Below are 26078 nucleotides of genomic sequence, written 5' to 3'. Positions count from 1 at the left end.
TACTATGGGCAGACGGGTCACAGGGTGGGTTGGAGCCTGGGCTCCAGTGTGTCGCGCCTCTGGGTCAGTCAGTCCCCCTCTTTGACCCTGTTTCATTTGCAAAGTGGTCAGTGAAGGCCTCTGGGGAGGGTCAGATTGTCTAGAGTGTGTATGTCAGCCAGGCTCCTGGCAGGACAGACTGCACTTTAGGCAGGGTATCGGGTACAGGAAGCCACAAGAGCCGGTGTGGGCCTGCTGACTGGTGGGATGGGCAGTCATCCCGGGGTCCACATAAGCTGTGTGGACCTAACGGAAGAGTGCATGTGCCGCACAGTCTGGATGGGCAGGTGTAGGATGCCAGGGACATAAATGCCTCTTATTCTCCCCCACCCAGACCTCTTGCTGGTGCCCCTGTTGGCTCAACTTGTCATCCCAGTGACACCGGAAGGGACCCCAGAGGCACAGTCCCCTGCGGCCTCCCAGGTGCAGGGCACGGTGGCAAAGAGGAGTGAGAACACCCACGACAGGGTCGGTCCTCTGCCCTCTCTCTGCCTGGCTTGCCCTCCAAGAGGACCCCGCCTTCCCCCCCATTTCCATTCCCATCCTGCCCAGCTTCCTTGTGAAGTCAGGCTGGTGGTTTGGCACCCATCTGACAGATGAGAACACCGAGGTTCAGTGGGGGACACTCCACACCTGGCTCCTTTGACCAGAACGACTGACGTGTTGTTGAATGTTATCAAAGTCCAAGTCGGCGCCTCTGAGATGCTGGGAGCCCGACTCCTTTTCCTCTGGTCTGCTCCAGAAACAGGGCAGATAAGCCGGGTCAGTCCCACCCCCAGGCAGCCAGCTGGAGTGGACCCGACTGAGGCTCTCCTCCCCCGCTGTAACTTCATTCTAGGAAACTATCTCCAGGCTGCCCTTTGGAGACATAAGTCCTGGGAACTGGGGTGTAGTGACCCTTCCAGTCTGACCCCCTTTCATGTGTTTGGGGCCGCGGGGACCTCCTTTGTGTCCCAGTCTCCGCCTGAAGGCAGCTTTGGCAAAACCCGCTTCCTGGAAGGGCTGGGAACCTTGCCTTCTCCTTCGCCTCCTTCGCTGCCTTCGCTGCCTTTTCTGGGCGGCCAGGCTGCCGGCATCAGCCAGCCAGCTCCATGCTCTGCTGGAGGCGAGGGCACCGTGGTGGGGGAGCTTGAAAGGTGAACTCGAGTGGTTCTGGGAAGGGTTTTGTTTCTCCGAAGAAACTCAGAGGGATAGCGGACAGGCGTTCCACCGCTGGGAGCAGTTTTGAGCGGTGAGACGCCTGTGGCTGTCAGGTTCACACCTCTCCTTTCCTTCCTTTGTTGGAGCCCAGGAGATGCCCAAACTGAGGCTCCTTCCTGTGACCCCCAAGAGAGCCAAACACAGGCTCCCAGAAGCCACCAGGAGCCGGAGGGGTGGTGGCAAATGTGAAAACCTTGTTTGTTTGTTTTTTAAGTAGAGGTCAAATTTGCATCTTATAAAATCACGTACAATCAGTGACAGTCCATTAGCACTGTTGTGTACCCCCACTTCTAGCTGCTTCCAAACCACTGTCATCAGCCCCCAAAGAAAACTCCATCCAATAAGCAGTCACTCCTTACTCCCCTTCCCCACAGTCCTTGGCAACCAGCAGCCTAGCGCTGTCTCCATGGATTTACTGACTGGGGTAGTTCATAGAAATGGGATCACACGGTGCGATCCTTTGTGTCTGGCTGCTGTTACTGCGCTGAAAGTTTTCAAGGCTGGTGCACATGGTGGAAGGCAGCCCGGCCTGACCCCTATTGCGTTGTATGTGTGCACCTCATGGACGTCTCCGTGGGTTTGTGGACACATGGTGGGTTCCTCCTTTGGACTAAGGTGAATGGGGGTGCCAGGAACATCCGGGTTCTCGTGCTTGTTTGCACCCTTGTTTTCAGTTCTTTGGAGCGTGCCCCTAGGGAGGGACGCACCGGCTTGGATGTGCCATAGTTCGGTTTGACTTTTTTTTTTAATTATTAAATAATTTTATTGGGGGCTCTTACATCTCTTATCACAATCCATACATTCACCCATTGTGTCAAGCACATTTATACATATGTTGCCATCATCAATTTCAAAGCATTTTCTTTCTAGTTGAGCCCTTGGTATCAGCTCCTCATTTTCTCCTATTCCCTCCTTCCGTCATGAATCCTTGATAAATTAGATTATTATTTTCATATCTTACATTGTCTTCTGTCACCCTTCACCCACTTTTCTGTTGTTCATCCCCGAGAGGGGTTTATATGTCAGTCCTTGTGATTGATTCCCCTTTTCTCCCCCCACCTTCCCCTTATCCTCCTGGTATCTCCATTCTCCTTGTTGGCCCTGAAGGGTTTATCTATCCTGGATTCCCTGTGTTTTGGGCTCTTATCTGTAGCAGTGTGCATACTCGGGTCTAATCCGATTTGTAAGATAAAACTGAGGTCATGATAGTGGGGGGAAGGAAGCATTAAAGAAAGTTGAGGAAAGTTGTGTGTTTCATCGGTGCTATACTGCACCCTGACTGGCTCATCTCTTCCTTGTGACCCTTCTCTAAGGGGGTATCCAATTTTCTACAGATGGGCTTTGGGTCTCCACTCCATGCCACCCCCCTCTATTCACATTGGTATGATTTTGTCGTGGGTCTTAAATGCCTGATACCTGATCCCATCGACACCTCATGATCACACAGGCTTGTGTGCTTCTTCCATGTGGGCTTTTTTGCTTCTCAGCTAGATGGCTGTAGTATTAAGTTAAAATGGCAATGGGGAGGGGTGAGGGACCAGCCCCCACCCGCTACTACTACCCACGGATTCAGTAATCACAATTGTATGGTTGAGATATATAAGTATTATATTAAAGTCATCAAGAGCATGAGAGATATTACAATAATATAGTCAGACACATTACATGGTAGCATTGCTCACCTCAGCCCCGCTTGATGGTCCTTGTGGGGGGAACCCGGCCATGAGAGCAGGAGCAGCCTCGGAACCCAAGAACCAGGGAGCCTCTCCTGGCCCGAGAGCCAGAGAGGGCCCCGGGAATTGGGGAGAGCCTTTCGGGCTCCAGAGAGAGCTTCCTCTTTATTGCTAACCAATCATTATATATCACTTTAGGGGGACATGATTATAGACTCACACGTCACAGGAAGGGGCAGTACAATAGGCATACACATTGTAAGAAGGACATCTATGATAGGCATAAGCGTAACAGGAAGGGGATGAGCTAGGGGTGTGCCCATAGGAATGGGAAGGTCTAGGGGTATACATGTGACAAGATGGGCGGACCCTAGATTCATAATGGCTACCTAACCTTGGTCATTCTTGGGCGGGTTTGACCTCTCTGGTGTCTCCTACAAGGAAACAGACAATTACTATCCTTATCAGAAGGGAGTGGGCCCTACTTGTTGTGGGATAAACAGTGGTGTTTACTTGTTCCAGATGTCTGATACTCTCAAGGAGAATGACTCCCAATCCACTCTTGATGACCTCCAAGTGTACAGTCATTCTCAAGCAGCTAAGTCTGGTACATATTTGGGGGAGACAACTTGGGAGAAGTCCTTCTGTTTCCCATAGATGGCTGCTTATTTATTTATTTCAAGGCTTTAAGGACCCAGACGCTATCTTTTGATAGCTGGGCACCATCAGCTTTCTTCACCACATTTGCTTATGCACCCATTTGTTTTCAGTGATCATGTTGGGAAGGTGAGCATTCCAGAATGCCGGATTATTAGAACAAAGTGTTCTTGTGTCGAAGGAGTACTTGATTCGAGGCCCAATGTCCATCTGCTACCTTAATTCTTAACATGTAGATATGAGTACATAGATCTATTTCTGTTTGACTTTTTGAGGAAACACCCAGCGGCTCTCCACGGTGGCGTTGATGCCACCTTGGATCTGACCAGCTGGGTGTGAGGGTTCCAACTGTGCTACCTCCACTCAGATTCTTGTGGTGGTTTTTCTACTGGAGTCCCCTGGGGCGGGGGTGGGGTGGGGGGGGTGAAGTGATACCTCATGGTGTTTGGGCGGAACATCTTTTTGCGTGTTTGTTGGCCATTTCTACATCTCCTTGTTTGAATACTTTGCCCATTTGTCACCAGCCAGGTGTGCTTCTGCAGGCCCGAGCCACCAAGGCAGAGGCTGGGGGAAGTGACAGGAGAAAGCTTCACTTTGGTTGACCAGGCAGGGAGCAAGGCGGAGATGAGAGTCACCCAGGCAAGCTCCCCCCAACATGGGGGAAGGTTTGCAGTTTTGTGTGTGTACACCAGGAAGTAAATGACAGGGGTTATGAATATGTGTGTTAGTCTGGGTTGACTAGAGAAACAAATCCAGAAACATTCATATGTGTATAAGAAAGAGCTTTATATACAAAGGCAATTGAATATTTGAGAAAACATCTCAGCCCAGTTCAGATCAAGTCTATAAGTCCGATATTAGCCCATTATGCCCTATACCAATCTATAAAGTCCTCTTTGAACTCACAAAACACATGCAGTGACGCCGAATGCAGGAAAATCACAGGCCAGTGGGTCTAAGGTCTTGTAGATCCAGTGGTGGTGTAAGTATCTCAGTGCTGGCAGGGGTCTCCACATGGCTTCTTTAGCTCCAGATCTCTAGCATAGCTCCATGTGTCTTGTCAATGGGAATGTCTCCCAGGGAGTAAACGAGTGTCCCGCCTCCAGTGAGCTATTTATCTCCTTAGCACCTCCAAATGAGGTCATCAAGCTGCAACCTGATTGACAGGCTGAACTCTACCTCTTCACTCGTAAGTCTCAAATTGACAACAGGTTATGTCACTACCACATGATGTAACAGATTTCCGAGGGTCCTGAATGTACATTAGGGCAGGGTTAGGATTCTTAACCAGGAAACGACTTAGGGGGGGGCCTCTCTCTTTCAAATGCCCCAGTTGGTCAGGTGATATCTTTCCAGCCACGTTTGGCTCCTTGGCCAAAGTTCTTTTGTTCGAGAGTCCCCTGTAAATGGTGACTGTCTTCCTGTGCCTGCTCGGTTAGGATCCAGACACGCTTGCCGTGGTGAGCTACTGTGCTGGGAGGAAAGAGCTCAAAAGAAACAGGCTATCAGGAAGGAAAACAGATGAGGTATATGTATGTATGTCAGCATCCTGTGGTGACATCTTATCTATCCTGTGGGCAGGGTCATTGGGCAAGCTGCAGGATTTACAACGTTACATAGGACTAAGCTGGTTGGGGAGTGGTTTTTCCAGCTGCCCAGATGGAGTCTATCCCGACTCATGGTGATCCAACAGCTTAGAACTGTCTCTTAGCGTCTCCAAGGCTGTGAGTCTTTATGGCAACGGCTGCCTCATCATCCTCCCGTTGAGTGGCTGATGGGTTCAACCTGTCCACCTTTCAGTTAACAGCCCAACAGCTACCCCACTCTGCCACAAGGGCTCGCTTAGGCATCCTTTGAAAACACCTCAGATGGCCTCGCTCCTCTGCACAGAATCTGCAAGGGCTCCAATGTTGCCCTGAGCCAAAAGCCAGGGTGCTTACACTGGTCACCAGGTGAAATTGTTCCCTACAGATTTGTAAGGAAGCACAAATAAGCCCATGCTTAGCCTGCTTATCCGGGAAACCACCAGGAGGTGGGTCTTCCTCCTCCCTCCATCCCTCCCTCTTTGCTGGTCCCTGGGAGAACACCTCTTGAGCACCCCTGCCAGGTAAGAGCCTCCAGGCCTGACCAGGACCCCAATGCGCCTGCAGGCAGAAGCAGCCCGCTGGGAAACCAGCTGAGGGGCCAAGGCTATCACTTAGGAGAAAATGGATTTTGAAACAGTAACAACAATTGGGTTAGGAGTTTCTGGGACAGGAAAGAGATGCTTCAAAGTCCTATCAGACAGTGTTCCAACCGCGGGGCTCCTTGGAAAGAAAATGGGGAGTTGGAAGAGAGTGATGTGAGTTTTCACCAGCTGCCAACAAAGTGGGTGCTTCCTGGAAATGGTGATGGGGAGTGGAGGAGACCCAGGGGGCTAACTTGTGATGCTCCCTTCTGGGGAGCAGAATGGCTGTTTTTTGTCCCCTGGATTCCACCAGGAGCCTCAGGGAAAAGGTCTCTGCAAAAGGTCTGTCGGCTCCACCGCCACCATCCAAAGGGAACAGGTGTGACGAGGACAAGCAGGGACCCTGTACGTGCACCCGCCCGGGCAGGATGGCGGGCGCTTGGGGCCCAGGCAGAAGGAGGCCAGCTGGACCAGCCTGCGGCTTCCCGCCTCACAGGCAACCAGAGCTGGCGGACCAGCAGCTGTGTCTTTCTCAGCCCCGAGCACTTTCTGGGCAGAGGCTGGGAAGGAGGCTCGTGTGTCTGCCGTTTTCTTTTACCTCGTGGGTCACTCAGAGCTTCCGTCACCGCTCCCTCAGGGCTCCAGTGTGGGGCTGTGTATGTGTGTGGAGGGGCAGGGAGGGCGCGTACACACACATGTGCATGGAGTGACCTTCAGAAAGATGTGCCAGGAGCAAATAGATCCCATTTAAATCGGCCTGGGAGCTTCTACCCCATCGTGTCTCCAATCAAAGAGTGGAGAAGCTGCCCCTTCCCACCTCTGCTCAGAGGGGACTTACCTGGGCGGGTGCCTTCTCCCCTGCTGACAGCTTCTGTCCCCCGCAGAGCTCTCCTTCAGGGTGTGGATGTGCGGAGGGAGCTTGGAGATTGTCCCCTGCAGCCGGGTGGGTCACGTCTTCAGGAAGCGGCATCCCTACAACTTCCCCGAGGGCAACGCCCTCACCTACATCAGGTAGGTCCTACTGGAAAGAGCACTGGATCAGGAGCCAAGACTCCTAGGTTTTAGAGCCGTGCCCCCTGCTGCACAAAGTTCTTCACTTTGGATAGCCACTCCCCATCTCTGGGCCTCAGTGTCCCCCTTCCCTCCTCCCCCCGAGGGGTACTTCCAAGAGTAGAAGGATGAAGGTGGAGTGTTGCCACGGAGGCTCTCTTGACCTTGTCCAGGAGCATCTCGGACCAGATGATGGCTGGTCACTGTGCCTCATTCGTGGTCATGGCCAGTGTCCCAACCCTGACTTGGCCGTGCAGTCGCTCTTCCAGGTCCCCCTGTCTCAAGGGGAATGGGAAGGTCTTGGCAGCAGACCATCTCACGGGTCCCCTCCTGATGGAGGGAGGGAGGGGAGATGGGGGGTGCCATGAGCATCCCCCCTCGCCAGGATGAGGCTGCACCTGCCGAGTCCTGGGCTCCCAGGCGCCAGGGAACAGCATGGAGGTGCAGCTTCCACGTCCTGCTCGTGCTCGGCTTCCCATTGCACCCTCCTTTTCCTGTTCCCATAGCTATATCAAGGTAGCAAGAGAAAGCAAAACGCATTGCCATGGAGACGACGCTGACTCAGCACCGCTATCGGACGGGGCAGAACTGCCCCTGTGCGTTCCCAAGATTGACGCCTTACAGGAGTAGAAAGCCCCGCCTTTCTCCACAGAGCAGCTGCTGGTTTTGAACTGCTGACCTTGCTGTTAGCAGCCCTATCAGTAACCCACCCATGATGCCGCCAAGGCTCCTAAAAGTAATAATACCAGAAAACTAAAGCAGCAGAGATAGCAATTCCAGATACAAGTTTAAAACAGAACCAAAAACCCTCACTACCATAAAGCTGATTCTGACTCATAGTGACCCTGTGAGACAAAATCAAACTGCCCCTTTTGGGTTTCCAAGACTTTACATTTTTACAGGCATAGACAGCCTCTTCTTTCTACTGTAGAGCCACTGGTAGGCTCAAACCACCGGACTTGTGATTAGCACAATGGTCACTATGTAGCCCATGTGCCAGGTAGGAGTTTCGTATCTCTCTTATAGACAGAATAGATACACACACATCTGTATCCACATTACAGATTTCATTTTTACTCCTGATGCTAGAGATGAATAGAAAGGGGAAATCTGTTTTACTGAGTCTTATCCCTGTGTATCCCGCGGTCTGTCCAGAAGTAGCTACAAACCAGATGGCTGCTGACCAACCCAAGTCTTTCCACACATATTTGTACGCCCGTAGGCTGTGTGTTTGCACATGGATACAAATAGGGTCATGCTGCTCCTATGTCTTTTCTCTGGGGCATGCTGCTTTTACGTTCCACGCGCACAACCTCCCAGGTCAGTGCACACGAGCCTTCCCATTCTTTTTCAGGGCTGCCTGGTAACCACTCTCCCACCGTGGATGTCGCTCACCACGCTCCCACCGCGGCTGTCGCTAACCACTCTCCCACCGCGGCTGTCGCTAACCACTCTCCCACCGCGGCTGTCGCTAACCACTCTCCCACCGCGGCTGTCGCTAACCACTCTCCCACCGCGGCTGTCGCTAACCACTCTCCCACCGCGGCTGTCGCTAACCACTCTCCCACCGTGGGTGTCGTTAACCACCGGGGCTGTCGCTAACCACTCTCCCACTGCGGGCACTTGTGTGGTCTTCAGCGTCTTAACAAGTCTCGTTGTGCGTGCCCTCTGTGCTCCGGCATAGGTATTTTCTTTGATTCCTAACAGTGGAGAGTTAAGAGAATATACATGTCTACACACTTGGATGAGAGTAGACAGATTGTCCTACCCAGAATGGGTCCTAATTGAGACCAGCCCAAGCCGGTATAGACGCCGGCCCTGTGCTGCCCAGAGCTGCTCCTGAGCCGGATCTTCATTGTGCTCCTCCCTGTCTTTCAGGAACACCAAGCGGACTGCTGAGGTGTGGATGGATGAGTACAAGCAGTACTACTATGAGGCCCGGCCCTCAGCCATTGGGAAGGCCTTTGGCAGGTGGGCCCCTTCCTGTTCCCCCGCTGGCTCCTCTCACCCACACTAGCACGTCCTTCACAAAGTCAGAGGGGTGCTGGGAACCTCCCACACGCTCTTCACGACTGAGCGCCCACTCCGCTGGGCTCTTCCGGGACCTGGGAGGTGGGCTGGGATGGGGTGGGGGGTCAGTCACACAGAGACCAGACTCTGGTCCTTGAGGAGCCTGTGAGCTCACAGGGGAAATGAAGACAGAAGCCTTGTTTCTGAAAGACTGGCCCGGTCACACGTCGTCTGTGGATATGCTCGGTGGGGGGTTGGGGGTTGAGGGGGGCGGTCCACAGAAAACACTAGGGGTTTTCTTTCAAAGTCAGTTTGTGATCTGTTAACCGGTTTTCCTGTCGTGGCCAGTTGCCAAAAGCCAAGCCAAACTCCCTGCCATCACGTCCACTGCAGGGTTTCGGAGACTAAGTCTGTACAGAAGATCACCTCATCTTTCTCCCCCAGAATGGTAGTTGGGGTTGAACCGCTGACCTTGAGGTTTGTAACCTAATGCCTCGCCCACAGCAGCACCAGGACAATTAAAGCATTTCAGATGGGTCATAAAGTCCATTTAGTGCAGCGGTTCTCAACCTGTGAGTCGTGATCCCTTTGGGGGTCAAACAACCCTTTCACAGGGGTCGCCTGATGCATAACAGTAGCAAAATGACAGTGATGGAGAAGCAACGAAAATAATATTTTGGTTGCGGGGTCACCACCACATGAGGAACTGTGTGCAAGGGTCACGGCATTAGGAAGGTTGAGAACCACTGGTTTAGTGGGTTGTGACCACCGTCAGAACAGAGAGAGAGATACAACACTTGTCTGGATTGGTACTAAACGGCCGAGAAAACAGCAGAGCTGGTCTCAGTGAGGAGTGTGGCTTTGTGAAACTCGTCTTACATTATGTGTGGCGCTGCTGGAGTCGTGTCACCTGGATCACATGAGGATGTGCTGATGTATCCCTGGAGATGATGGTCAAAAAGGGAAGGAAAAGCAGATAGTGGAGGTGGCACAGAGCGGGGCGGGGCGGGGCTTGGTTTGCTGTACACAGTTAGACACCATCTATGGCAGCTCACAGCTGGGGCCCTGCTGGGTCACACTTTGAAGCCAGCAGTTTGAATCCACCAGCTGATCCAAGGGACCAAGACGAGGCTTTCTGCTACCGTGGAGCGCTGCCTTTTCAGAGACACCTGCGGCAGCCCTCGCCCTGTGGGGTCACTGCGTCAGCGTCCACTTGATGGCAGTGAGTTTGCTTGGCTTTTTCACAACCGAGGCCTCACGCAGGCAGAAATCGTTTGAGATCCTCCTGAGAGGTGAGTTCTGAGCAGGACTTTGAGAACCAGGTGGAGGAAGAGCCGGGAGACTGGGGGCAAACTTGCAGGTCAGATAGGACATAAGGCAAGTGACCAGTGCTGGGCAGGACAGCCTCCTGGGCTCCGGGTCCTTGACTGCAGAGGGCAGGCGGCAAAAGAGAGCCAGCCAGCCAGCTCGGGCCTGGGGGCTGTCCCTGTGTTGGGCCTGAGGAGGGTGAAGGCCTCCTGGCCCATATCAGAGGCCAGAGCCTGAGTCTGGCCTTCCCCCTCAGTGTTGCTACCCGGATTGAGCAGCGGAAGAAGATGAACTGCAAGTCCTTCCGCTGGTACCTGGAGAATGTGTACCCCGAGCTCACGTGAGTGCCGCACCCTCTCCCTCTGCCTGTGCATCCCTCCACCTGGGGAGTCGGGGGTGGTGGTGGGGGTAGGGGACACTAGCAGGAGAGGCTTGGGCGACATCCACCCACCCCCCACCCCCCCCACTTCCTTCAGTCTCGCATCCCAGTTAGTCTGGCGTTTTCCCGGCTGATGGTGTTTATTTCTTGGGAAGGCTCTGACCGGGTCAATGCCACAGCACCAAGTGTTCTCAGTTAGGAGTGGATGGAGCTGCGTTTTTAACAGACCGGGTCTGTGTAGCAAAGGCCACAGGCACATGCTTCCCCTCTGGCCCTCCTGGGACTTTCTCCCAAGGAATTAAAGCCAATGAGGCAAAAAGCTGCTGGCAAGTATAAGATAGCCTACTGGGGCCTCTTTCAGCTGCTGTGAGCAAAATAAAACAAGAAGCAACTTTGCAGCAGGGCTGAGCTTAGGAACACCATGTATCAGTCTAAATAAATACTGTGCAGCCACTGATAATCTTAATCATAAAACTGTACAAGCATCAGGAATTGTTTGCTCTAGCAGATGAGAAAGGAGAAGGCAGGCGGGGGTCCCCTGGGGTTGTAGTTGCCCCAAGTCTAGCCTGAACAGCAGCTGTGCTAGCTAAGCAGGAATGGATTAGGGGTGGGAGCGGGAGATGCTCAGGGTCCTGGGTCTAGCCACACAGTTCCCTTGCTGGCCTCTGGCAGCTCTCAATTGCAGCATCCCCTCTTTGTAGGCAGACTTTTCCTGACGGCTGCAAACGGGCTGCGCCACCGCCCTCCCCTACACACCCTGCTTTATTTCCCCGTCAGCCTCAGCACCTTCTCCAACCAGCCAGCCAAACCCTCTGCCATCCAGTCAGTGCTGGTGCCGAGCGTCCCCTGGCTTTCCGAGACTGTAGCTAGAGGAAGTCCAGTCTTTCTTCCTGGGACCTGCTGGGGGTTTTGAACTGCCGACACCTGTAGCATGGTCTGTATCAGCCCAGTTAGGTTTGTTGTCCTCCTCCCTACCCACTCCCTGCACTCGACCATAAACTCCGCAGAGGTAGAAGGTTTTATCTGCCCTGCTAATGGCTTTTCTCTCTCTAGGCCAGGCCTGCCGTAAACTAGGAACCCAATAAGTAGCATTGACTGAATACATTACATAATCAATACATCTAAATAAAGACTTTGAAATTAGCATCCTCCCACCTCGGTCACCTTGGGAGACTGGGGTCATTCCACCGCAGACAGCTTTCTCCCAAGGATGAGCCCAAGGCTTTCCGGAACATTCCTCCTCTTGGACAGCGGCCCCCTGAGCTCAAACATCCTCAGAAGGAGGCACATCTTTGTCCTTTGAGGATAGACCGCACCTCTGGCAGGCTGTAGCCCAGTCCAGTGAATTAACCAGATGATTAACCTCGATAATCTAATTCTAGGTCCTAAATAATATGTGGCTCTAAAGTGACAAGAGGGAACTGACTTTGGGAACAATTCCCAGGGAACTGCAGGGCCATTTCAGCCACAGCAGGAGAGAGTTGGCAGGCTGGATCACCCCAGCTCCCCAGGCGACAGCTGTGAGGGAGGAACATTAATGTTTAAAAATGTAATAAATGAACAACTTCCTGAAGTGACTCCGTTTAAGGGGACTGTACTCATTCAGATGTGGTTTGGTTTGGGGTTGTTGTTTTTTCCTTGAGACACTAGGGCAAAAGGAAGGATCATTTCTATACTTTCTGGCAGAGGTCAAGCAACATTTGGATGGTGTCCATAGACTCCTGGCCTAGGCCTGGCCTGGGAGGGTGGGGAGCCTGTGGGAGGTGTCACATCCCAGTCCCCCCTCCCCACACACAATGTACCACGCATCACCTGGGGACCAAGAGCAAGACAGATTTCATAATACTTTCATAGCGATCCCAAAGCGAATTAATCACAAAGCAGGAGAATGGCTGCAGCCACCCAGGTCAGAGCGAGATGATCCGTCGCCTTCCACTTGCCCCGTCACTGTGTGCGAGTCAACAAAATGTTGCTACCTTTTTGTGATCCGGATCCCATCAGCTGGCTGACCCCAGCCAGCTCGGTTCTCAGGGTGTGGGGCCCAGAGGCGATCAACTTGTTGGTTCCAAAGGAGAGCTCTAGGCACAAATGATACCTGATTTTCTCCCAGCAGGAGCTCCTAATAGTTGTCCACTATGTGAGGTGGCTAAAGGAGAAGGCCTTTGTCACCCGGGCTGCTGCCACCCTGCTGGGCTCTGTCACAAGGTCGGCCCCAGCAGCTGACTTGGCTAGCTGCAGGGAGCAGCTAAGCAGCGCATGCCCTTCACAGCCACGGGTGTGGACAGTGTGTCGATTACGGTTCCTGAAATAGCATAGACTCTCCTGCTCACAAAGCCGTGTCTTCAGTCAGTTTTCTGACAGGTGGAAGTAGTAGACCGTCTTGAGGAAGGGACACCGATGGCTATTTCTACAAAGACATCATGAGGGCTCGCGGTGGCACTAGCTGGAAGAGATCCAGAGCGTGGGACGCAGGTGCAGACAGCTTGCCAGGGAGCTGGGGAGTGTGGTGCCGTGGACCATCAGAGAGGCTCCGGGGCTACAGGACCCCAGGGACACCTCGGGAGCTGCGACTGGTCCATATGCATCCATGGAGGCCCCGCCCATCACCACACTGAAAGCTGACCTGCTTGGCCACTGAGCACAGGGATAGGTCAAGGAAGAGATAGGAGGGTCTGGGGCAGTCTCTGGACCCTTCACTGCACTTGTGTGCATGCGCACACACACACTGCATGGTTCTCAAAGAGGACCCAGCTTACGGGGGACTTGGGGCTTGGAGGGGATGTCTGATCTCCTTGAACTTCACAAAGAGGAAAGAGACCCAAGATCAACAACTCTAAGGCTGATTTCCTATGAGGGGGAATCAAATCTTTACCAAATCTGACAGTAGCTGGCACTCTCTACTTGTCTGCTGGGTTTGGTAATCTGCTGCAATGGGCACACAGGACTCGACAGTTAGGGGAGGGAGGTTATTAGGGAAGTAACTGGCTATAAATCAGGATCAGGAATGGTTCAGGATACAGTTATTCGGTTAGGATAGCTTCTCCACTATGGTCACAGACAGGCCCCTTCTCCAGTGTCTGCCCTGCTCAGGCAAGTACTGCAAAGCTCTGCAGTTCTATTAATCAGCGCCAGGCGCACCCACTCTATCAGGAAGCCTCAGCTCAAAGGCGCCCCATTCTCTTGCTCCGTGGGATGGCACGCCCCCTGGGGCTGCCTGGGTACACAGACTGGGAAGCCTACCGCACATCGTGTACTGACCTCCCAGTTCCGCTGCTGCCGCGTCTCTGCTATGCTTTTGCCCATTGTTTCAACCTGAGCTGTCTACCCTGGGGTCCTGGGTCTCTGCCCTGGCCTCCCGGAGCAGCTCACAAGCCCCCAGTCTTCCTGTTCCCTCATTGTCCTCTGGTCACTTCTCTGTGCGCCTTGAGAGCTGACTGCATGCTGCCCTCTGACTGGGAGCCCGGGTAAACCCGGGGCAGCAGACGGAGGGCCACTCTGACCACTGCCTTTTCTTGCAGTGTCCCCGAGAAGGAAGTGCTTCCTGGCATCATCAAGCAGGGTGTTAATTGCCTAGAATCCCAGGGCCAGGACACCGCTGGTGACACCCTGCTTGGAATGGGGATCTGCAGAGGGTCTGCCAAGAACCCCCCTGCGGCCCAGGTAAGCTGCCGAGGACCTGGGGAGGGTGGGGGTAGAGCTGGAAGTATCGGGGGGCAGCGACGTTGCCCAGGAGTGGTGTGAGGGACCCCCCTCCGTTCCTTCTCCTCTTCTCTGTCCACTCCCTCCACAAACCCACCTTTCCAGGGCCCTGTAAGCTGACCCCTCTCAGTCTGTGTCTTGGGCTTGCTCTTACCACGTTTCCCATCCCCTTTGCAGCCAGCGACACAGTGGCCCCCTGCGCGCCACCTCTCTCTTCCTGAAGCGGGAAAACCGCCTTCCCGGGCTGCGTGGTGGCCAGGACTGTGCGCCTGTGCACGCAGTGGGTCCATGCACCCCACAGCAAGGCCAGTGCCGTCACTGAGCCCCCCAGCCTCCTCAGCCCCACTCCTTGGCTGTCCCGGTCTCATGTCCTGTCCTTCTCCCCAGTTCCCACCATCCATCGGTGCCTTTTCCATTGCCCTCCAGCCAGCTCGGACTCAGCTCCGCCCCAGCCCAATACTTCATGATGAAAAAGGCCAGCTTACAAAAGCTGAACAAGTTGAACCACACATCCCCGTGCACCCACCCCTGGCTGCCAGCGCTGTGAAGCATCTGCTGGTGGGAGGTGGGGGGTGTTGTTAGGGGCCACTGAGTGAGTGCCGACCCACAGGGACCTTCTGCACAACACAAGGAACACTGGAACACTGCCCGGTCCCACGCCACCCTCACAACTGACCCTCTGCCGAGTTTATCTCATTGAGAGCCTTCCTCCTCTCACGGCCCCTCCACTGCAGCAAGCATGATGTCCTCCGGTGGGGACTGATCTCTCCTGACAACGTTTCCAAAGCATGTGAGATGCAGCCTCGCCACCCTCCCCTCTAAGGAGCCCTCTGACCGTCCTTCCAAGATCCGTCTGTCCTGCTAGCTGGGGTGGTTCATCCCTCCTCTGGCCGTTAGCCTCCATTGCCGAACCTCACTTTGTGACTGGGGCCTTCTGGTCCCCTCCCACAGGCGTGGCTGTTCAGTGACCATCTCATCCAGCAACAGGGGAAGTGCCTGGCTGCCGCCTTCCCCTCCCCCGGGGCCCTGGTCGCACTGCAGGTGTGCAACCCCAAAGAAGGCAGTCAGGTAAGTCGCCTCGCTCCGCTCTACCTGGAGCCCACAGACTTGGCTCTCCGAATGTCTGAGGGGCCTGAGTTCGCATCCTGTGCTTTGGACTCAGGGCATCCTGTGCCAGGGCAGAACTGGGCTCCAGAGGGCTTTGAAAGGCTTTCCTCTGAGTTGCCTCTGGGTGGACTCAGACCTGCAACTTCAGGCTAGCAGTGGAGCGTATGAACCGTTTGCCCAGCTAGAGGCAGTGCTAACAGTTTCACATCAGTCAGCTCAACTGGCCCTCCCAGGAGCCAGCCCAGGGACAGGGTTGGCATTGACCTGGAGACAAGAGACGGGCTGGCGGATGGTGGGTGGGTGGGTGCCAGCCAAACAGAATCCCCCTCTGGGTTAGACTCCGTCTCGGGACCTCTGACTTGTCCTCTGGGGTGAAGGAATGGCCTCCTGAAAGGACCGAGGCAGCTCTGTGGGAGGGGAGGGCCTTAAAGTCTGTGTGGGATGGCTTGGGGGAGCTTCCATGAGGTTTTCCATGAGGGAGGGGTCTTCTACGCATAGGAGGGGTTATTTGCATACAGACCAAACAGAGACTTGGGCCTAACCATGACTGTACTGCTTGTTTTCTCCCTAGAAATGGAGGAGAAAAGGCTCTCTCATCCAACAGTCCGTCAGCGGGCTCTGCCTGGAGATGCAGCCTGCCCAGCTGGTGACCAACAAGTGTCAGGCGGACACCCCCGCCCAGCAGTGGCAGCTGTTGCCACACTCCTGACTGTAGCCTGGGGCCTCCTCTGTCTTTTGCATGAGACTCTGGGACTGGAAGGGGGTTAGGGTCGGGGAGCGGAAAGCGGCCTCTGTCCATCTCGTCACATTTCTCCCGGAATCATCAGCAAACACCCCTGCTGCCGCCGCCACCACCAAAGCTTGAACCAGGAGGGCGTTTGGGCCCAGGATCATGGCCCGATGCCCTCTCTGCCACCCCAGCCTTGCCCTGGGAGAGGAGATGGTCAGAATGCTGGGCTGTGGCCAGGCAGAGCTGGACAGGCGCCCTGGCCCTTGTTCTATCCTTCCCCACTTCTGGGAGTCCTCCCCACGGCGGAGCAAGGACAGAAGACCTCATGGGGGTCCAACTGGCCGTGGGGCCTCCCTGCAGTGCCGGGACAGAGGGAGAAGAGAGGGGAAGCAAGGAAGAGGTGTCGTGTCCTAAGAGATGCCAGGTCCAGCTGCGGGCTGCCCTGGTAAAGAGAGAAATGGCGGCCTCCCATTTGAAGGCAAAGGACAGGTAATTCACAAACGAGCCGATGACAGAGGAGCAGCAAAGCCCTCAAAGAGTAAGGTCTCCTGCCCAGGAGGGAGTTTCCCTGCCCCCCACCAGCCCCGCTGCTATGGGACCCCCAAAGCTTAGCAAGAGGCTTTAGAGGGGACTTTGGGGGGCAAACAGACCCCACTTCTGCTTGCCCATGTGTTAGGCCAAGACCTCTCCCTCAGGCCTTAATGACCATCTGGTGCCCTGTCCTATGTCCCAAAGTATGGACAGCCACCACCGCTGACCACACCCCTCGTTCTTTGTTTCCAACCCCTGCCTCCTCAGAAATCTTCACCTCTGTAAACAGCACGCTGGCAGTGGGTGGAGCTTGGACATCGCCTGGCCAGTCACCAGGGCAGCCTGGACTCACTCTCCCTTCCCGCTCCCGCTCCCTCAAAGGGACAGCCACGGATTGGGGGTGTCCGTCTCCTTCTCACAGCCCTTGGGCCTCTTTTCTCCCTCCGCCTTGACCTGGTCTTGGATCCGCCCCTGCTGCCCCAGGCCTCTCATACCACCACCACCACTATCTCCAGCTGCATGATCTTGGGCAAAAGCTCATTGGTCAGCTTAGGACTGACCCACCTGGCACCAGGACCCTCTGCTTCATAAAACCAGGGACCTAGGGTGTTCGTGGGTTCTTGAGGGGTTGGGATTCTCTTGAACTTGTCCAGAAAAGATTGCCCTGTGCTGGGGGTGGGGGAGCGGGGATATCCATGGTGTCTCCCAGTTCTTCAGGAAGCGCCTGAGCCCCCAAAGGCGTCTGCTTCAGATTGGAGCCATCACCCACCTCCCTCCTCCCTGTGCCCAAATGTCTATCTCCCTGTCCCCTCCACACAGCCCTTGTCAGGAAGCCGAGTGTCCCTGGTTCAAAGCACCCACCCTGGAGGGTTCTCCACAGGTGCCCTTTCCGCCCACCCCTGGCTCTCCCTGGCGGCCCTCTGAGCCAGGCTGCTGGGCTGCATCATGTGCAGCCCCCAGGCCCAACTGCAGGGCATGGGACCCTCCACCCGCACAGCCACACACCTCCATCCTCTGCTGTGAGGTTTTTGCTATGGGGGTCTCATTTGGCTGGGGCACCGCCCCCTGAAGCAGCTTACAACTTGACTGGGAGGAGATAGGAGGGGGGATTCAGGGCCTGGGCCCCCTCCGACGTGGACCTTTGGGGGCAGGGCGGGTCACAGGCTTCTCTTGATGACAGTAAGTGAACGGTGGCTCAGGTGGGCTCTAAGAGGGCCTCCCCCTCCCAGCCCCCTGCTTGTCTTGACCAGGCACTGAACCTGTCAGCCGCCCTTTGTGGGGACCCGGACCTATTTTGTTCGCTTTTCCTTGTCTTGACCAAAGCATGTGCCCTGGGTGCCCCTCGGAGACCTCATCTCTCTGACCCGCACACCTGGAATAAAACCACTTCTCATACACGCGTGTGTGCCAACCCATCTTTTTCTGACCGAGCGCCGAGCCAGCCCTTCAGCACCACCCTCTCCACCTCCTAGGTCACACCGGTTCTCCACCTTCCCCATGCCTCAACCCTTTCATACAGTCCCTCATGTGGTGGTGACCCCCCAACCATAAAGTTATTTTCGCTGCTACTTCATCCCTGTCATTTTGCTACTGTTACAAATTGGGTGGCCCCTGGGAAAGGGTCACTTGACCCCCAAAGGGGTTGTGACCCACAGGTTGAGAACTGTCCTAGGAGAAGGTGGGGTCTCCATCCTGGAGGAGGGAAGCCGTACATGGTCAAGCCCCACGCTGCCCGCCCCTCCTGGGTCAGCTACCTCGCTCCGCAGCCCACCTGCCCTGAGGTCACAGTGATCTTTGGGAGCATAGTCCTACTCTGACACACCTGGTCACGAGGAGTGGGGCTCCCCCCAAAGACAACCTGCAGCAGCAGACTACTGTTGGCTAGCAGTGTTTGTTGTTAATGCTATGAACAAGCCCTCCTGAACTCCTGCCATGTGTCAAAGAGCCCTGGACGCAGTGGTTACGTGTCAGGCTGTGTGCTGCATGGTCGGCAGTTCGAAACCACCAGCAGCTCCCGAGGGAGAAAGACTGGGCTTTCTACTCCCAGGAACAATTACAGTCTCTCTCAGAAACCCACAGGGGGCCCTGGGAGTCAGCCTACGTACCGATGGCAGCGAGTTTGGTTTGGTTTGCCTACACGTCAGTCACTTTATTAAGGCTGGAACAGATGTAAATAAGAAAAAATGGTCCCTTCCAGGGAGACAGGCAAATACACGAGGAGCTACAGTCTCAGGTGATCAAGATCCGGTGGGTAGGCAGGTGGGGCCTCGCCCTGCGCCCGGGGCAGGTGTCTGTCCCTCAGAAGGCCTATGAAACAGCAGTGCGGGCCTTGGGCTGACGCAGGATGAGCTAGTGAGGTCTAATGAAGTCTGGTGGGCTCACCAGCTTGGCTGACAGCCCTGGGGTGACGTTGCGGGTGGCCTGAGCCTTTATTGCAGCCTTTTCATTTCACAGATGGGATGGAGTCCCTGGCAGGAGGGAATCTGAGAGGTGGGCACATGGATGCAGTTCCTGGGTAGGAAGGCCAGGAGCGCCCCGGAGAGTCCCATCCTCATCCCAAGCCACTGGGTGAAGAGGTTCCCTGAGTGGTCCCCTCGACCCCCCAAAAAACCCCCAAACAATCGCCATTGCATCAACCCCGACTCACAGTGACCTCACCTGTGTCAGATAGTAGCCCTTCACACTGTTCCCAATGGCTGGTTTGTTTTTTGGGAACTAGAACGCCAGACCTTTCTCCTCAGGCACCTTGGGATAGACTTCCACTTGCTGCCCTTCGGTGAGCTGCATGCTTCCCCGTTGACCTTGAACCAGGGTTGTAGGAAATGGCTTGTGCTCCTTTGAGCGCCCCCTGGAGGATTCCAAAGTGCAGGAGACCAAGACTCCCGGTCAACAGCACACAGAGCAGCGCCCAGGGTGCGGCGGGTCCTCAGTAAGGTCTGTTGCGTGCTTGCCCGAGGGGCGGTGGGCACAGGATGACTGCTGCTCCCCCTATGCTCTGGGGGCCTTCCGTTTGGAACCGGAAGTTTGAGGCCAGCGTCAGCTTGTTCTTGGCTTTCTCTTCTAATATGTTGCCTTGAATTTTCATGGACACACAGGAGGTTTGAACAGGTGACAATTCCTTCTCACTCAGGAGTCGTCCCAGGATGTACAAGTTTATGCCAAATCAGTGCCTGATTCAACAGACAACGACGGAAAAATGCATACAACGGAGATGCCGCTGCAAATCCAGATAGGACGCCCCTTCCTTGTTGCAAACTGCCTTACATACTAATGAACTCGTTAGAAGGCTAAGGCAGTGAACACTGCAGCTTAGGAATTATTCAAGGTTCTCCTTTAGACTGGCAGCAGAGTGTGCCCCGGGAAGGCTTCTCTGTGGTCCGAGTAATGGGCTTCCAGAAGATTTTGCCTAGGGGCCTTGTCTCTGCTCAGAGTGTGGGAGCCTTTAGTGTATTTGCATACAAATTGCAACGTCTATAAAATTCTTCAGTCAAGCAATTTTTAAGTAGAAATGTTATTGCTTCCCCGAAGGCTATAATTCCTTGGGTTTTTTCTTCAATATTCTCCTCACTTAGCCGCCGCTCACATTGACCTAGATTTCTACCTTTGGAGTTTGCAGCAGGTGCAAGGAGTTGGAAAGAACCAAGAAGTGGGGGTCTCGGGGGTGGGGGTGGGGATGGGGCCTGCCTTTCAGGGACTTCATGGTCCACAGCTTCCTTCATTTAGTCCTCAGGTGGAGTCCGGGGTGGGGGGGGTGGAGTAGACACTGCTCCCACCCCCATCTCTAATGAGGACAACGAGGCTCAGAGATGTGGTTTGAGTAGCTGAGAAAGGGCAGGGCCTGAACTATAGGGACATCAGACTGTCTCTGCCGATCGCAACCCCCCACCAGCAAGTGGATTCCAAGTGGAGTCCACCCTAAAGGACAGAACCCAACTGCTCTGTAGTCTGCCTCCCCTTTCTCTGTAGAGTCCATGCGAGCGGCCAGCCTCTCAGGTCGAAGCCAAGTGCTTTCGTCACCATGACACCGGGCTACTTTTGGTGGTAAAAATAGATAGATGATAGATGGATCGATCGATAAAAACAAAACACAATGCCTATTGAACAATGTTCATCCGGGCCATTCACTAGCAGATTCCTTCTGTTGTGCAACCAGTACCCCTAGCCATCCAGACGATTCCAGGAAAAGAGTCCCAGGCCTGCTCATACCTTGCTTACTCTGCTTGTTAGATCCCGTCAAATGGAGTCCAATTCATAGCAGCCCTGGGCGCAACAGAACGAAACCCCGCCTGGTCCCCACCACTGTTGTTTGAGCCCACACTTGCAGCCACGGTGTCCATCCATCTGCTTGAGGGTCTTCCTCTTTTCCACTGAGCTACTAGGAAGGGGTAAGGGTTAACTTAGATGGACGTTGGCGTTTGACCCAAGACTTGAGTGATGAGGTCGAGGACAAGCTCAGGAAGAGTGGGGAGAGCTACCTGAGTGCATGAATAGTACGGGTAGAAGAACTGCACGCCTCACCTGGGTTTGCCCATGTAGAAAGCTACAATCCCCCACATACCCCTCTGCCCCATGCCTGTTGGTCCCCTGCCCACCTGTTCAACCTCACCCCGAGCTCCTCTCTCAGAGACCATGCCGTCCGCTTTCCCATTCCCAGCTTTCCCATGTCTCCCCACTGGTTCCTTCTCATCCTCCCCGCTCAGCTGAAGCACTGAACCTTCGAGGGGCCTTTGCCCATCCAAGCAAAAGTAAGTGTGAACTAGCCTTCCCTCACAAAGTCCTGAAGGCATCCTTCAGAATAGTAACCAATACTGGCTTTTATGTCTGTCTGCCCAGCAACTCATTCCTTTAGGCTGTTGGATGATGTCTAAGAAACTTTCCCCATCTATACTCCATCGCATTGTGATGGATCTATTTGCAGCAAAGGTTAATACACATTTACAAATATCCCTCTCCCTCCTTGCAGGTCTATCCAAGTATCTACTTGTAGATCACCACTACTACCGCATTAAGTAGATGACAGTATTTGCCTCGGTGGCCTTTAACTCGTCCAAAGCTGCCAATGTCTTGCCTGGACTCCCCACTCCTTTATGATGGAACCCTTAGGGACAGGTGCAGGTGAGAGTAACACCTCACTGTCAAAATCACACAAGTTCATTGATAAATTGGGAGCAAGACCGGGCTTTCTCCTCCTGGGGAATCAGTCTCAGAAACCCATAGCAGCAGTTCTACCCTGTCCTGCAGGTTTGTTATGAGTCTGCATGGACTCCGTGGCAGTGAGAATTGATAAAGTCATGGATACACAAACATACTGTGGACCTCTTATTTGTCAGACCCTGGGGATTCCAATGGGAAGGAATCAAGCCCCTCCTTTAAGGAGCACAGATCACTGAGGGCAGCAGGTAGTCATGGCGACAGGCCCACACCGTGTGACACGAGCTGGACAGACAGCAATGCTGGAGCCTTTGCGAGAGAAGTGGAGGCTCGGGTGGTCAGGGAAGGCTTCCTGGAGGTGGTTACGCCTGGTTTGGACCTTAAACTATGACTAGGTGTTAGGTTGTGTGGACCAGTGAGAACCAATTAGGCTCATAAGAGGAAGAACGCACAAAGGCCTGGAAGAGATTGTGGGGTGCTCTCAGGGAACTGCTGGCATTATGGGTAGAGAACCCAGTGTGGAGGGGGGCTAGTGGGAGCTAACTCACGACAGGAAGTCTGGGAATAATCACAAAGGGCCTTGGATGTCACGCTGACAAATCCGGAGGAGATTCTGAGTGATAGAGAAATCTAAGAATTTTAGCAGAAAAGTCTCTCTCCCTCTGTCCAAAGAAGACAGAAGAGGGTAGGGGTGGACATCTGTAGTGAAGTGAAATTGCTTGGTGTGGCTTTTCCATCCTTGGTCTTTGTAACACCCACCCAGTCAGTGCACATACAGCGTAGAAGGCTCTAACTCAGGGACGGGTCTGACTGGCCATTCGTCTGAGTCTGAAGGACAGAAGAATCAGGTAACCGCCAAGAAAGAAAAGCCAACAGTGGAGCGCCGTGTGAGATCCCAGGCTGAAGTGGCACTGGCAGCAAAGACACTGGAGGCCGCAGCACCCAGACCACGAGGCACAGCCGAAGGGCGACACTGAGACTGTAAGGCAGGGGCCCCCAGAATAAGGCAGAGGCCAAGGGTGACCGAAAGGCACAGGACAGTGAGATGGCTGCTGGCTGGAAAGAGATATGCCAGGACCCAGGACTGTGTCCTTAATGTTTTCTCCTCCTGACTGCTTAGCTCCCTAGTAAAACCCCCAAATCATGCATATTGACTGTGAGAGTTCTGTGTCTCATTGTGGAGAAGTAGAGTGCATGCCCAGGGAGAACAGCTGGTGTCTGAATAGACGGGGGTGGAGGGTGGAAGGGGGTCTGAGCTTGGGTGGAGTTGAGTTCTTCCCCCTACTGAAGCTGGAGAAGGTCCCATGTGGCCCCTTACTGTTTGCTCAACATCTATTCATTTATCCAGAGCCACTCCCCTCCTGCTCTTGGGAAATGCTCCTTCCCTGGGGGTTTGCATAGAAGCGTTTCTCAAAGTGGGCAACACTACCCCCTGGAGGTGGGGTGGTGGTAGTGCTGGAAGGATCAAATGGGGCTGCCAAAGCAGATGCATACGTTTTATCTTGGATTATGAGCTCAAGCACAATCCCTTTTAATTGGAGGCTGGACATTGAGGGTTTTTTTTCTGAAAAGGAGGCAGTGGGCCAATTAAGTTTGGGAACCTAAAGAATAAAAGTTTGGTTTAGTTACGGACTGTAATGTCATTTATGATGGTTCATGAGTTAGGTGGAGCCTGGTGGCACGGTGGTTAAAGCGCTCCGATGAGAACTGGAAGTGGCTCCGAGGGAGAAAGAGGTGGCAGTCTTCTTTCGGAAGGATGCACAGCTCTAGCTGTTTCCTGCTTTGGGCTCTCATGGGAGGAGGTCTCAGATTGCCTGACAGTATAACCAACAACATGGATATCAGACCCAATCTTACACTTTATATCAACTATATGAATGACAAGAAATCAAAAAGGAATTGAAGAGGCCCTCGAATGCTCTGTGTTCTCAGCTTGGCCATAGGGTAGATATTGGGGCTTTCAAGACTATGAAGATGAGCCTTTGTTATATTTAAGGAACTGGGCACCTCCACAAATGCCTTGAGACAGTTACAAGGAATTATATTTTATTTGCAGTGCATCCAGGATGCAAAACAGCTTCGGATATAATATCTAAAATACATGCCGCCACTTTTGCTGACAAAGGAAAAAGAAAAAAGCCAAATGGTGGAACAGACTGCAACAACCAGACGAAACTACATTTCATTCCTTAATAACATCAGAAGAGACTGATGAGACGATGCTATCCATGCTGGCTCATCCGTCTCCTGGTCTAAGGAAGTAAGGTTCCTTCCTGGAAGGCATGACATTGCGTGTGTTGAATGTGGAAACAATGGGCAGACTGGCCACCAGGGCGCCTTACCAAGATTTAAGATACACCGTCCTGTGCCATGAGGTCACCTACGCCAAGGAAGAAGATCTGGGGTCGTCTACTTTAACAGGTGTGGCTTTATTTAGCATGTGTGCCAGGCCATTTTTATCATTGGAATCGGAGGGGACAGTGAAATTAAAACCCTGTGGACTTAAATAATTCATCTTTTGTTCACCTTAGTGAGCTGTGAAATATGAAGGGCTTAATTTTGTACAATAAGCTTTTTTTTTTAACAGCACTGTCTGGGTTTATCTGTACAACCAACAACAGCACAAGAAGACACCAGCGCCATGCAGGCCGCAGCCCAGGCTCACACCAGTCCCATCGCCCTCACACAGAGAACTCGACTTTGTGGGGGCCTGGGCACCTTTGGGAGCTTGAGCTGGGGCCGGGGCATCTTTGGGAGCTTCTGCTGGAGTGGTGGCCTTGGCTGGAGCGTCAGCCTTGCTTTGTGCCTTGGCCTTGGGCCGGCAGAGCCTCAGACACTTGGCAATACGTGCCCAGCCCGCTTGCCAAGCTTGGGGTGGGCAGTGTAGGGCAGTCTGCTGAGCTTGCAGTTGACGCCCATTGGGATCTTGGCCTTGACCTCTGTGGGCTGCACAAGATCCTTGATGGCCTCGGCGCGAGCAGCCGCGGCCTTGGCGTTGTTGGCCTGCACTTTCTTCAGGCTCTTCTTGTTGTGCTTCTTGGCGAAGCGCATGTTCCTCAGGAACTTGGGGTCCACCCCCTTAAGAGATTCCTATCGTTGTGACCGGGGTTTTTTGATGCAGTTTCCGTGCCATTTCCGGGATTGGTTGTGTGTGGTGTGGTTCTTGGACTTGGCCATGTGTGCACCGACGCCTCAGCTCCTGGAGCGCCAGGGACCGGAAGCCAATAAGCTTTTGTTGTCAAAAAAAAAAAAAAAAAGATTTACAGCTCTTAAAGTATCTCACCTAATTCACAATTAAAAACATTTTTTAATTAAAAAGATATATGCCTTGGAAGTGCTGTTGGCAGTTCTACTCCGTTTCTAGAGCCAGGAGGGGTCCACTATGACTAGATGGCAACAGGTGTCTAACTTACAACAAAAGACCCCCATGTGGAGTCACAGTCAGAGACTTAGGGACTGTTGAGGAAGGAGGGGAGGCTGGCCCATACAACTGGAAGTGCCTTCGGAAGGAAAGTCGCAGTGGGAGGACTCAGAGAACCCGAGAAGTTTGCATTTGAAAAGATTTTCAGTTTGTCAAAGCGTGTAGGTGAATTGGGGATCTATCCACTAAGAATGGAGCCATTATGAGGCTTCAGAAAACGGAAAGTCATGAAAAAGCACGGCCTGTCTTCCCGTGAATCAATCGCACTAGTGCTCTTGTTCGGTGCGTGAAGTCAATTCCAACTCGATGCCCTGTGCACTGCCGGCCCCGCCCCTCCGCCCGGAGCCCATGGCTGCCCTCACTGTGTCCATCCCCGTGGATGGACAGCTGAGACGGGCCTGGAGGCGCAGTGGTTCAATGCGAGGCGGTGCCTGCTGGCTGGTCTTTGGTTTGAACCCACCACCCTCTCGGTGTAGGACAAAGAAGCGGCAGCGGCTTCTGTCGAGATACTGCCAACAGAAACACGGGGCAGGTGGACTCTGTCCTGCAGCGTCACTGTGCATGGGACTGTCCTCAGCCTCACCAGGCTTGTTTCTGTAACCACCGAGGGACGTGTAACAGAGAGTCCATCCAGACCCAACCCAGAAAAGTCAAGAAAGCAATGGAAACAAGTTACTTAAGAAAACAGAGGCCATGGATAAGCAGTTAAGAGTTCAAATTGGTTGTCTGGAGAAAGGAAGTCAGAGATTGGGTAGAGAAGAGGCAGGTGTGATGACTGTTATTTATTTATTTTTTTATTATATAGGTATATTTCTTGGATTAAAAATTAAATACATCTCCTTTTAAGATCCCCTTTACATAATTTAAAGGTACATTAGTTATGAGCCACAAGAATAGGATCGGATTGAGTTTTTAAATCAAGCAGAACCCCTGTAGTTTTGTAGTCTTATTAATCT

At 53.6% G+C, this 26078-nt stretch overlaps 1 protein-coding gene and 1 pseudogene across 1 annotated transcript in view; one reads left to right on the top strand and one right to left on the bottom strand.

Moving 5' to 3' along the window:
• The window catches only part of GALNT16 (polypeptide N-acetylgalactosaminyltransferase 16), a 33564-nt gene extending 15617 nt beyond the window's left edge, over window positions 1-17947 (top strand). The window contains exons 10-15 of the mRNA XM_004698672.2: window positions 6621-6747; window positions 8665-8757; window positions 10361-10444; window positions 14002-14143; window positions 15134-15250; window positions 15861-17947. Of these exons, the coding sequence (XP_004698729.2) occupies window positions 6621-6747; window positions 8665-8757; window positions 10361-10444; window positions 14002-14143; window positions 15134-15250; window positions 15861-15998 (701 nt within the window). The 3' untranslated portion in view covers window positions 15999-17947. The remainder of the gene's footprint in view (window positions 1-6620; window positions 6748-8664; window positions 8758-10360; window positions 10445-14001; window positions 14144-15133; window positions 15251-15860) is intronic.
• Window positions 17948-24300: 6353 nt separating this feature from the next.
• Window positions 24301-24878, bottom strand: LOC105978234 (annotated as a pseudogene).
• Between the last annotated feature and the right edge of the window lie 1200 nt (window positions 24879-26078).

Source organism: Echinops telfairi, unplaced genomic scaffold (assembly GCF_000313985.2).
Source record: "Echinops telfairi isolate 266 unplaced genomic scaffold, ASM31398v2 ScPeMD7_18;HRSCAF=68, whole genome shotgun sequence".
Taxonomy (NCBI): Eukaryota; Metazoa; Chordata; class Mammalia; order Afrosoricida; family Tenrecidae; genus Echinops; species Echinops telfairi.
Note: the sequence above shows the minus strand (reverse complement) of the source record. Positions and strands in the feature narration are given on the sequence as shown.